The sequence below is a fragment of the Oculina patagonica genome, chromosome 2, assembly GCF_052425735.1.
Source record: "Oculina patagonica isolate OP01 chromosome 2, crgOcupat, whole genome shotgun sequence".
In the NCBI taxonomy this organism is placed as follows: domain Eukaryota; kingdom Metazoa; phylum Cnidaria; class Anthozoa; order Scleractinia; family Oculinidae; genus Oculina; species Oculina patagonica.
Window position 1 is genome coordinate 19,045,904 of NC_135759.1, and position 13,042 is coordinate 19,058,945.

The window sequence follows — 13,042 nt, forward strand, 5'->3', positions numbered from 1 at the left end:
AAGCAAAATATAACTTTAGTGACAGCAGTGATTACAGACAGTGTAACCAATATGGACAAACGCGAACGACTCGTTTACTCTGTGAACTTGGTTGACGTTTCTTTTGTAAACAGAGTGATTTTCTTTAAACCGCAAACAAAGAAACAAACAAGCAATCAAGCAAGCAAGCAAACAAACAAGAAAACAAACAAACAAACAAACAAACAAAAGAAACACACGATAAGGAGGTGAGTATATAATAAAGTCAATTTTAGGATCTATGTTTCCATATATCAGTCAAAAGCAGACGAACGCAAAATTGTTTTGCGTTGTTCAAAGCTGCTCATTTTTAATGTTTATTTCTTTGCTTACCAGGGTAGGATTGTTTTTGCCATCTACAAGGTCATATGGTCTTTCAATCTCTTTATTTGAAATCAATTCTCCTAGGGGTACTTCAACCTTACCCAGGAGCCTGAAAAGAAGAAAAAACAGAGAGAGAATAGGGAATTAGTGCGGTACATGCAATCATTCGAAGCATTTTCGTACAGATCTAATCAACGTTCAATTTAAAAGCTAAACAAGGAAGTTACGTAAGCAAGTACGAAGTTTTCTCGAGAAATTCCGATGATTACCAAAGCTATACAAGCTAGGATGCAAAAGATTGTGTTGGCGTCATCTCAAGCTCATCAGCTGCATCAAAGTTAAGGAGAAAAGCGCTGCTGTTAGCCAATAAAAAATAAAGATTTATTGCGTGTTTATGACTCCGTTTAGAAAATGTTACGAGTAAGATATGAGATGTGTTGATTTAGCCCTTTTTAATTTTGATACATTGTCGCACTTTCGACCTTCGTCTGCTCAGTCTGTTTGTTCAGACCATTCTTGTGCTTATGCACATGTTTGGCTGTTCACTCGGCGGTTCATTCTGATCGTTGTTTCAGTTTTTCATCCGTAACTTACATAAACACTAAAAGCTGAAATATTAAAACCTGCTGAGTTCCGAAACTTTTTGGTTTTAATATCATAAATGGCATCCCACAGCGTTGGAACTATTCCTTCGCTCGAAATAATCAAACAACAAAAAAAGGAACTAATGGAATTGAATAAAAAAAGCAAAGGAAACGATATTTACTTTCTCGTCATAACTTTCTCATAGTCCTTGACCTCGATTGACAGTTTGTCATCCGGGGACAACGGTTTGCCTGAAAGGTCCCATTGAAGCTCCTGCAATCAAATGATAACGCATGCGTCTTTATTTTTCCAGACTACTTATACCTTCTATTATTCTTAGGAAGTTCCAAAAATTAAAGGATTACACCTCTTCAAAGAAAAACAACCTTTTATCAACAAAAACAAGATTTTACTGTGCTACTTCCTAGCTACACTTCGAAAGACGACTCGTAGACTTTCAAAACAAGATAGTACATTTGATAATTTTAAAGCACATTTTGTACTATTTTCAGTTTAAAAAGGCGAAGGCTTTTATTAGACACAGAGAAATGAGAAAACAAGCAAATTGAGTAAAAAGGACGTATATTAAAAGTGTTATGAGCTTTTCGCTTTTATGGTTTTATCGACAAAACATTAATAGTTCTATTTTTCAACTATGTGTGCGTGTTGATACCTGATTCCAGACAGGATCCAAATTGTCCTTTTGAACTTCTGTTTTCTTTTCATCTCCTGTGGGTAGGATTAAAAACAAACGTGAATTCTTTCTAGAATTAGTTCTTTAGACTTTCTTCTACCGCGCGTAGAAGGACTTTGAGAAAGTCTATCTCTTACATTCTTATTCCTTAAGCCAACGGCCTAAATTTTACTTTCTTATTACAACGAGCAATATCATTGTAGAAATTAAAAATGACCGCGTATTTTTTTCATCATATTTTATTCTGGCTTAGAACTGTCAAGACGAAACACTCCAGAAAAACATACAAAACCATGTTTAGACAATGAAAACTAAACATCGCTGCCTAATGAAATCAAATTGGTGAAGCTTATACGTTATGACCTTGTTCTTGATTTTTCCGAATGAAGTGGTCACGTGACTTGTTTAATTTATACAATCACCGTGAAATATCGGTATTTATTTTAACGAAAATAAATCAAAGATTAGTGCGAGAATTCGCACATTCTTTCAAGCACGAAAATACGTCGCCATGGAAGAGGAGCCTTGGGCAAAATGTATATAATTTAAACTCGGACAAAAATTATTCCTCGCTTGAAAAGAACAGTTAACAACAGGAAAGAATATACTGCCGGAAACGGAAATGGCGTTACAAAATGCATCGTTATTTAGTTATTTTCCAAGTATCTCAATGTAGACGATCGGCATTTTCAAGAGTTTATTTAAGAGAAAATAAAAGCCCTGTATTGTCAATCATTTGGCCAAAGTCTAAACGAAAACAAATATAGAACATAACTTGAATATTTGTTTCGGTAGCTTTTAAAAAATTATTTGAAATATCCAAAGCTCCCGGTAGAAAGCTTGCAACGTCCTTCAACATTGTTGAAGGGCTAATTTACCCAAACTATGTGTAATAGAAAATAAATAGAACTTTAACCAATGCCGACTTTTTAAAGGGTGGAATAAATTTACGCTTGAGATGTGGACCGAGACCATAAACACCCTTCCCGTCTGTTCATAGCATTATCAATATATTCAATTTTTCTCAATACTCCGCGTTTTGTGACTATTCCGCGTTTAAATGGTAAATTTAGCAGGACCTCTGGGTAGGAATCGTGTATCGCAAACGAAGTTTGTGGTATATCAACATAAATCTAATTAATTTGCGATTGTGCATTTTAAAAAACTCTTACTTCATTGCCTCGGGCCAATGTGACTTTAAACGTTGGAATATTGCGATTTTAAATTCTTTCCGCTCTCATACAGTCAGAGGCAACTGCGTCTTTCAATACGATTCATTGTCATACGAGATTGCTTTCAAAGACATTATAACAAATCTCGAAGCATTTCGACATAAAGAAAGCGAAGGCAACTGTTTGAGGTTTCTACCAAGTTTACATGTAAATTCGTGCGGATTTTGAAATGCTTCGCTGATTTTGTAAAAACAATTATGAACTGTAAACAGCTTTCAACGTTTCTAGAAAAAAATCAAAAACTGTTATTAGAAGCTCGATATACCTTTAAGTGCCTTCCTTTTAGAAACTAGAAACTAAATGAGCTGTTGTGAAAGTTTTAAAACGTTTCCAAAATTTAAAAATATTGGAACGCGAAAAATTGCTACGTGAACATTCTGCATAGCAATGAAGCTAATTATGCAAGGTTTAAACTGAAATAAAGCTATCCTGTCGCTTTAAACTATATCCAAAGTTTAAAAACTTATTTAAGCTGCATCAAACACTGTTCGCTTATGCGAGTCTAAACTAAGTTTCTTCGTTTAAACGGATAGCAGTTATGCGTGCTTTACTGTTGTACAAAGAACGCTCGAAGACCTAAGTCTTGTACATACTTGAACTCAAACGAGTGGAATCAACTGACTTACCTTGAAAGCTAACTTTCGCGTACGGATCGCTCTTTCCAAAAGAGTCGACGTCGGGAAGGTCGGTAGCTCGTTGGACGGTGACTTTCAGCATTTTTCCTTGTAGTTCAACAGGACAAAACTACCATCGCGAAACCGAAATCCTACACGAGCAATTGCCAGGGTGGCTTCAGTTGACACGGTTCACTTCCACAGAGAGCCTCACACCCATTCACCGATCTTTCTGCATATCAATGAGCGTTACGCTACCACATTTAAACAAATACAAATGCACAATAAGCGGCTTGGCGTAGGCTGAGATATTAAATAGTTTCCATTTTTTTACGTTTCGTTAAATTCCACGCTCCATAATCACGACAGAAAATAATTCAAAACTGCGTTCGACAAGTTTGCTCCAAACTAAAAGAAAGCAAAATCGTGGAATTTCGGTTTCTAAATTTTGTATATAAAATCGATATTGTGTATTGGTCTTTGAGTGAAATTTATTTTTGGCACCAACATTCAAAAGACAAATATTCGAGGAATAATTATAAATCTGCAATTTAATCAGTTTTAAATCTGAAAACATTTTGTTCGTCCAATATGGGCACGAAATATGAGGTAATAACCCCACAGATAGACTCTTTTTGAGCCCTCGAAAAGGGGTGGGTTACGTAATTTTAAACTACACGTAGGGGGTGGGTCATCTTATTTATTCACTAACTTTAAACTGTTATAGTTCCAAGAAAAGTTGTATTCATCAGTATATAAAATTGATGAATTTCTCCATGTGAACAGATTTAAATGAATTTCTAGCGATTTCAAAAGGCCCAAATATAAATAATTTCCCAGGGGGAGCATGCCCCATGACCCCCCTAGATGGCTTGTGATCATAACATCGCTTTTGCCAGTCTCTCTTCAACCTGCATAGATTCTGGGCTTTAGGCCTTTTAATACCAGTAAACTCTTTACTGAAACACTTTACAAATATGAATGATGGACAGTGGTTGTAGTTTCTGTTATTAATTTCTGTATAAAAATATGAACTCTTCAAAAATTGATTATGAATTAATATTACATACTGATTACACACAAATATGTGGAAAACTTAAAAAAGACTATTAAAAGAAGTGATAAATTCGTCCTTCTTTGGTGTGTTAAGAAATGGAAAAAGACGTACATGGAACAGCAGTGCCCATCAGGGAAAATGTCTATGTAGGGAATTTCACTTTCAAAGCTGAAGTCAAATCAAAAACCTTCAACACCTAACAGATGATAAAGAAATGATTGGTCCCTTGATTTTTTTAGCAAAGGGGGTGGGTCATGTAATTTTCAACCCCCTATCAGGGGTGGGTCAGTCAGTTTTGAGCCAGAAGGACGGGGTGGGTCACTAATTTTCGAGCCACCACTTTTCCAATTGCTCCGGCCCACCCCCCCTGGTACTTATTGACCAGTCCCTAAGGCCAGCCAATAAAATGTTTCGTTTCCCATCGCCCCGTCTCTTGTAATGGTGGGTCGGTCGGTCGAGCAAAAAAAAAAAAGAACACTTTAAGGGGTCTATGTTCATTAAAGAAGCCAGAAGATGCAGAACCGAAAGATTTTGTTTCAGTCGATCTCGCTGAGAATGTTGGAACAATCGTTAATGCTCTTGGCGCGAAACAGCCTTTGAAAAACTTAGTATCGATGTTAATTAACGACAAGAACATCACATCATACCAAATGTTGTCAATAAAACAAGATCGTGTGCTTGTAAATTAAAGTACTTGCCTCTTTGACTAGTGAATATGGATTTTTTTTTTTTACATTTCGCCGGAAAAAATGGGTCGGTCGGGCGATGGGAAACGAAACATTTTATTAGGATGGCCTAATTTTTGTTGCAAAAATATTAATTTATCTGTGTTTTCTTATTTCCTTATTTAATACCAGACTGTAGTATAGAAAACTCCAGCCGCTTAAACCTACTTTTTTAATAGGAAAATTATACCACCTATCTATGTCAAAATAGCATCTATACTCCTAGTATAGTAGTTAGGACCATATTATCCATTGAATGTCCACCTTATAGTGATCAACGACAAAATTCTCCTTCAAATATCGATAAAGTTTAAACATCCAGGTCATGAGAATTTACAAACTGATCACAACAGTCAACTCCCACTATAACGGGCACCTTCGGCACCACAATTTGGTGTCCGCAATGGAGAAAGTCCGTAATAGAATAGCGGGAGTTATTTTCAGTGTTTCTTATTCGCCGGGACTTCAACTCCTGTCCGTAATAGCGAGGTGTCCGCAAGGCGGGAGTAGACTGTAATACTTTTTTAATTTTTATATCCACAAATATAGTCAAATACCATGTATTTTTTCATGCATTGTAACTAAATTAGAAAACCTACTATGACGAAACTTGTACTAATTGTGACACGAATACAGCTACTTTGGGTAGCTAGTACTCCTACTATGCGAAGCCATTAAACATGTAAATTCTGCCGAAATGGTACTAGACAGTCCTTTTCACTGGCTATTGTGTTATACAAAGGAAAATGGTACTTTGGTAAGTCTATTTGATTGAGAAATCTAAAACGCTAAGTCGTGGCCCCCACCCACCCTTTATAGCCGAGGTTGATAGCTCCTCTCTTTGCCAGAGCTCCACTGCTCATTAATGACAATACCGTGGTTTAGTTAAAGTTTGCAGTCATGGTTTATTTGTAGCGAACTCTCGCCGTCTCCGTCGGTTTTTACCAACGGTACTTCGTAGACAAGCCCCTCCATTCTGCATGTCCCGCTTGGTTCACAGAAATAAATCACTGCTTCAATCTAAGCGAAGGGAAGAAGAAATTGAATTCAAACATTGCGACATTACAGCTCACTTTAATGCTGAAAAGAAATGAAACAGTCTGTGGTCCGGCACTAGAGAGACCATTCTAATTTGTACTAGATGATCTTTATGGTCCGACGTACCCCTAAACCTTCTTACGTATTAGGCATGATGTTAAAGACAAAAATGCAATTACGGTCCGTCAACACCAATTCGCCGTACGGACCGTTAGGCATCTTCGACGGACAGTATCACAGAATTCGTGTGTACTGTACAACCTTGGGTAGACTTATCCAATACTGATACTCACCCGTGCGACAATTTGTGGTCCCCAGTTTTCATCTGGCAGCCGGATGTTACAGACAGCAAGAAGGGAATCTTCAGACAAAACACCAGATGGAGGCTCCAGCTTGAACTGTTCCTTGACAACTTCTTTGTCTGAAATTAAGACCCACAAGAAGAACATTAAGAAGCTTTTTTACGAAAAGCATTACCTTTAATTAACGATCCCTTTTCTGTTCACAGCTGGGCCTAGTGCTTCATCCATGTCAGCATCTGTAGCATAAAGCGGCCACGGGTGCTGCTCAGTGCTGCTGCTGCTCCTTCTGCACTTTCTTCTTCTCGATGCAGTGGTAGTCTACATGTATTACAGGTGACCCCCTCCCAGCATTTCGTCAGCCTACCCCAACAATTCACTGGTTCCGATTTTAACACCTGGGTGGGCGTCATAAGAGTGAAGTGCCTTGGTACAAATGGAGATCATATACATGCTATTTATTGATCTACGAGTGAAAAGAAAAACATATTCAAATGCTAGACTTCCCTGTGCTTACTTTTTTTAAGATTATCCTACAGCATAACAGGACGTTTTTTTCTTACCTTCTTGTCGCTCAAAGACCACGACCTGCCAATCACTGGTCACACCCTTTGTCAAATAACATCCCGCGGGGAGACTAATGCCCAGTTTCACTTCCAGACACGACCCACTGGTCACGTGGACTGGTTCTTTACACGTGACTGGCGTTCTTTTCGAGGTTAACCGTTTCGCCACAGCGCGCTTTTGGTTTGATTGGCCGTCCGCTCGGTCCTTCGAAATTTGAGAATGTTCCACGATATTTAGCTATAAAATAAAAAGTTGGTTTTAAATATAAATTCTCTTTGATTGATGCGACATGTTAAAGTTTTACGGGTAGCATGTCGACGTAAACTTCAATGATCGGAATCCCATCTTCGAAAATTCACTGAGTCCGTAGATTTTGTCAGCGAAGTTGCAACATAACGTACACTGTATCCTTACGGAGCCACGCTGACGTCATAGCTTTCCGTGCATTCACGAGTTTTGCGCTAAAATTTGATTGGACACTAGGATCGGAAACTGTTTGAGAGATTTTACGAAATTTTTTCCGAACACGGCAACGGTTATACCGATTGCCGGTTTCATTAACACAAGCTTAAGGCTCAAAATAAGCTCCTCTCATTTTGAAGAGTCTCAGATCAGTAAACATCACCGAGCAACTTTTATGTTACGGGGAAAGTGGCATCAGTTCACTGACTTCTTACCTGTGAAACTGTTTTCGTGTTTATGTCAATGACTCGAATGGCGTGATTGTTAGTGTCTGCCACGTACAAGAACTGTCCGTCTGGGCTGACACACAGTCCACCTGGCTCGTCAAACTGTACGTTGCCTTCTTCAGAGGATAGTCCTGGTTTACCGGTGCCCAAAAATGTTTCGCAGGTCTTCTTTGATGGGTCGATAACTTTGATCTGCAGGAATGATCAGTTTATAAAAGTCTAGGTGGAAAGTTTTTTTAAAGTTTTGATCTCACTTTATAAAGGAGTGCGAATCTGGGGGAAGAGAGAGTGCGGGAGTTTTAATTTTATGGAACTGTTTTGGAAAAGGAATTAAACGAAGAGGTGTACATTTAAGATTGGAGATCGGTAGACTGTAGAAAGTAGTCCGCATACGTGGTTGAGGAACGTCCTTCGATGCGTTCTGCTAATCACTGGACCTGGAAACATGCTGTTAACCAATCAGGGGCACAGCCAATCGTGACTGACAGGGCCTCGCACGTTTTCCCGCGCTTGCACCGGTCACGTGGTTCTGCTTCGACTTCTTACTGGTTCAGTGCGATATGTGCGTTTGTTTTGATTTCCCAGTGTGATTACATATACTTTGGTATTGGTTTACAAAATTCATAGAAAAACCGCTCTACCTGTTAAAAAAAAAAAATCGATATAAAAATAATGTAATGCAAATATAACAGTCAAGTACCTTGTGGTTATAAGAATCTGCTACATACAGCTTCTGTGTATGTGGATTCCAGGCCACTCCTAAAGGATGCTGCAGCTTAACATCGATACCTTTACCATCCTGATCACCAAATGCAAACAGATTCTGAAAACGACAGGCACAGAAACAATTGCATTTAAAATATTGATTTGGGGCACTCAGAAATGCATACTTGGTAAGTGAATGCAAAGGCCAATTTTATTGCTACAAGACATTTTATGCAAATCAAAGATCTCTTCGAGATATCGACTTTTTTTGCATGAAGTTAGTATGAGTAGAAGGTTTATCCTGGGCATTGTTGTTCGAACATATCATGGAAGAATTCAAACGTCTTTCAGTTCAAGCATTTTTTTATTTTCGCGGAGTAAATGCTGTATTTGTCAGTCGCGACGGCTGGGTGCTTTGCGACTCATATACTTTGGTTTGGTTAAAAAAGGTAAACTTTGACGTTTGCCTTCAACATGTTTAATCGAAATAGTTGTTTCCTTTCGAGTTAGAAAGATTTCTACTCGGCTTAATGCAGAAAAATAACGCCTGATCGCAGGTTAGGTTACGCACGACAGAGTTACCTTTTGTCTCGTCACGCAATCTTAACTCGACATTGAAAAGTAAATTTTCGTTTGGATATTACCAAAAGCCGCTTCTCCTCGTTATTCTTTACCTTACGGCTACACATCCCATTTCTAACGACTACATTTCCAGCAAAACAGTTGCTGTTTATTTTTCTAATGGCGATGCATTAACTTCTGAACGGAAGACACGTTTAACGTTTACTGCTTCCACCGGAAGTAATTTCACAACAGGCTACAAAAACGCTTATAAATATCACTTAACACATTTAATGATGTTGCAATTAGCGAAGCGCACTAATGACGTCACAGAATTTGACCCCCGGTGTGAGTCAAAAATTCGGACAAACAAACCGCTCTGTAAGAGCAATGTATGGTTGGCGGGCACTTTGGAGGCATATTTAGCGATTGTTTCACAAAACCATGGCCAGATTGGCTCGGACTTCGGAAAGCCTTACCTGTGCAACGTAGAAAGCTCAAATCGTGGTTTGAAACAAAAGGTTTGTCAAACAGAGCGATTATTCAATAAATGTGTAAAATGTTTTACTCTCAGTTATTGAATGGATTATAAAGGCCCGATTTGCTGCCGGGATTTGCTGAAAGAAAACATTTATTTTTATGAGAAATGCAAAACGTTTACACTGTTCTTAGTGGCACATTTTGCAACACAACAGAGCTAACCTCAGATTTATGCCACCACAAAATTACACAAAGAAACGCTCGTCGCATCGGTCCCCTTGCCTGACCCGAATATTTAAAGAGGTCAATTTCGTTACACAATTGTCGCGGCAGATATAACCTGCGATCAGGCTTTCTTTTTTTTCGCGGCGGAGGGCGCCTGATCGCAGGTTACGGCAGATACTATTTAATATACACTGTTCGAGCTCGGCAGCTGTAGCTTCAGTCTGTAATAGTAATGGGGATAAATAATAGCTTTATTTAAATCAAACCCGCCGTCAATCCATTAGAAAGGCGTTTGAATAGCATAATATTTTCGCCCTCTATCTTTCATGTGTCGAAACAGATCGGATGGCCGGCGATCAGTGCCGTCAAATTCGGGAAGAATTCTGAACTTCTTGCAACCGACGATCTTTCCGGTGCCTAAATGAAGCAAACATACAAGTGCTATCCTTCGCAATTATATAATTCGATAGTAATTCGCTATCCGCCGTGGAAATCAAGGTGTCATTACCGGATCTTCGACTAATAAATTCAATTTTGGGCCATTTTTTGGATACCTTCAATCTGTTTTTCACTTACTTCCCCTCCATACAAAGCCTTTGCCAAAACTAAAATTGTTGTCCGACTCACGCAGGGGGGGGGGGGGGGGGGGTATAATGTGGCGAAATCTATTTTTAGTAATAGTGCGCTTTGCTAGATGATGTTGCAATTCTAAATTGTGCAACTCAGCAGAAATAATCAATTGTCACGGAATGAGTTCCCTTTGGTTAACTATTAGCAACGTTTTAGTGTGTTCGTGCGGCGCGGGTAATGTTTGACCTCCTGACCTCTTTCAGTGCTAAATTAAAGGCACGGCGCCGCACAGTAAAATCTTTAGAAAAGCAGTCACTTGAGAAACACACAAGTCGTGTTTGCGTTAGTCACGGAGTGAACGTGACATGAATTTCCTTTCCACGTCATCTTTTGCTTTTTAAAACCACATGCCTAGCCGGAAAAATGCCTGCTTACGCATGCAAATATTTATTTTGTTCCGAATGTTCAATAAAATAACCCAAACCAGTTCATTTAAAAGAAAGCCAAATCACGCCAAAAAAAAAGGGTAGACTATAAAGGCTATCCCATTGTGTTTCTCCGTTTAGCGTCTTCCGACAAGCTTTTGGTAATTCCCCTGGCGCGATGACGTGTATCCCGTGCTTTGACACATTCTTGCTGAGCTTGCAACTTACGTTTCGATAACGTTTCGATTCTCAAAATACCGTAAACTTAAAACAAAAATTGGGATATCCAGAAAATAAGTCGTTGTTCTGCAATATTTAACACGTTCCGGGTAAATTGTACGACTTGTACTCGCTCCGAGCCAAACGCTTGAGTAACACAACAATAAATATTTCACACAAACAGAGCGCAGAGTATTCAAACTGAAAATAGGTGAATGATTATTTATAGCTACAAGCGATAGATCGCGTGACATGGGTCTGACGTAGTGGTAGTTTTAAATAGCTTGTCCAAGCGGTCTTTGTTTTCGCTATGTGATTTTAGGTTAAATTAAAGAGCTTGCAACTTACGTTTCGATAACGTTTCGATTCTCAAAATACCGTAAACTTAAAACAAAAATTGGGATATCCAGAAAATAAGTCGTTGTTTTGCAATATTTAACACGTTCCGGGTAAATTGTACGACTTGTACTCGCTCCGAGCCAAACGCTTGAGTAACACAACAATAAATATTTCACACAAACAGAGCGCGGAGTATTCAAACTGAAAATAGGTGAATGATTATTTATAGCTACAAGCGAGAGATCGCGTGACATGCGTCTGACGTAGTGGTAGTTTTAAATAGCTTGGACATGTCCAAGCGGTCTTTCAGTGTTTTCGCTATGTGATTTTAGGTTAAATCAATATTAGCGCCTAAAGACTTGTACTAGTAAAAATTGCGTTCTTAATCGTTTTAAACTTCGCTGCCTTCGAGCGCTGAACCCCTTACATTCTTAATTGGTTATGTGACGTAAGATTTGGGCTACTCACGTTTTTGATTCTTATATAATGTTTGTAAATTTGACAAGTCACGTTTTTTCTAGAAGAACGGAAGTGCTGAAGCACAACTATAGAGTGACACTTTACAAGTCACGCGCTTAGATCACCCACAGCGGAAAGTATTCCCTTGAGAAAATAAAACAGTCCCTTGAGAGTTAACAAGAATGCAATCCCTTCCGGTTCAGATTTTAGCCCAGTAAACGCTATTCTCCTTCTTTTTGCTTGTAAACAAGCAAAAAAAGTCGAAAAAATGACGAAATCGAGATCAATCTGTTCAACTTCTGGCATCCTTACTTATGACCAGACAGCACAGAAGTACCACGCGTTTTTAAGGTTTGAATATTTCCAACACAGAATCGTTCAAGAAGATGTTAAAGCATGGCAAATTAGTAGGAAGCCAAATAGATGACATTAAAAAAATTAAAAAGGCCAATAGAGCAATTAAAGACTCGTTGTGCTGTCAACGCCTCAGTTTAAGTAGCTGATCAAGATTGGAAATCGATTGAAGAGGTCCCTTGTTGGCGGTATTTACAATGAAGTATTTCTCAATTTGATCAAAATGTGTTTTGTTCATGTACAAACTGAAACTTTGAAGATAATGAGCTTATACCTGTAAATAAACAAGCAACAAACAAACAAACATTGAGCACATGTATTGAAACCTGTGTTTAAGAAGGTTGACTTCGCTTATCTCTAAGTTGAACTGTAACATGCGCCTTCATCTGACATGCAGTTTAACAAGAGCATGTATTGCGAAAGAGGATGATTAGGAGAGACACTTTCTAACAAATGCCCTACAAAACCCCATGACCTGCAAAAGACCAATACTGTGCAACAGTGACAACTCATATTCGCTTTGCCACTTACTGTTGGGTCCCTGTCTGCTCCTACAAGAGCCTTTGTACCACCACTGGCCACATCTACTGCCCGCACACTGCTGCTTTCACTGTCAGCCACAAACAAACACCTGAACGGTTTTTCCAGTGCAAGACTGATGCCTGAGGGTTGTGCAAAGGATGCCTTGTGGGGGTAGCTGTTGTTACGATTCTCTTCTGCTCCACTGCCAGCAAATCGAAGGCATGTGCCTTGCACCTGGGAACTAAGGTTAATGTACAAGTTCTTTAGCAACTCTTCCTTCCTATGGTATTTTGTAACACTAAGAAGAAGAAAAAGAAGATGAACATGTAGGAAACAAGCCC

General features: G+C 38.8%; 2 protein-coding genes across 3 annotated transcripts in view; both read right to left on the reverse strand.

Moving 5' to 3' along the window:
* LOC144643379 (myoferlin-like) overlaps positions 1–3,650 on the reverse strand; it is a 37,231-nt gene extending 33,581 nt beyond the window's left edge. The window contains exons 1-4 of one of the 2 annotated variants that reach the window (XM_078502591.1): positions 3,480–3,650; positions 1,601–1,656; positions 1,109–1,200; positions 352–451 (exon numbers count right to left, since the gene is read on the reverse strand). In XM_078502591.1, the coding sequence (XP_078358717.1) occupies positions 352–451; positions 1,109–1,200; positions 1,601–1,656; positions 3,480–3,570 (339 nt within the window). In that variant the 5' untranslated portion in view covers positions 3,571–3,650. The remainder of the gene's footprint in view (positions 1–351; positions 452–1,108; positions 1,201–1,600; positions 1,657–3,479) is intronic. The other variant, XM_078502592.1, reaches the window with a different exon arrangement.
* A 307-nt stretch (positions 3,651–3,957) lies between these two features.
* Positions 3,958–13,042, reverse strand: part of LOC144643381 (NHL repeat-containing protein 2-like) — a 13,363-nt gene continuing 4,278 nt past the window's right edge. Inside the window, exons 5-10 of the mRNA XM_078502596.1 lie at positions 12,711–12,942; positions 8,543–8,665; positions 7,831–8,034; positions 7,150–7,390; positions 6,581–6,708; positions 3,958–6,269 (exon numbers count right to left, since the gene is read on the reverse strand). Coding sequence (XP_078358722.1) covers positions 6,135–6,269; positions 6,581–6,708; positions 7,150–7,390; positions 7,831–8,034; positions 8,543–8,665; positions 12,711–12,942 — 1,063 coding nt within the window. The 3' untranslated portion in view covers positions 3,958–6,134. The remainder of the gene's footprint in view (positions 6,270–6,580; positions 6,709–7,149; positions 7,391–7,830; positions 8,035–8,542; positions 8,666–12,710; positions 12,943–13,042) is intronic.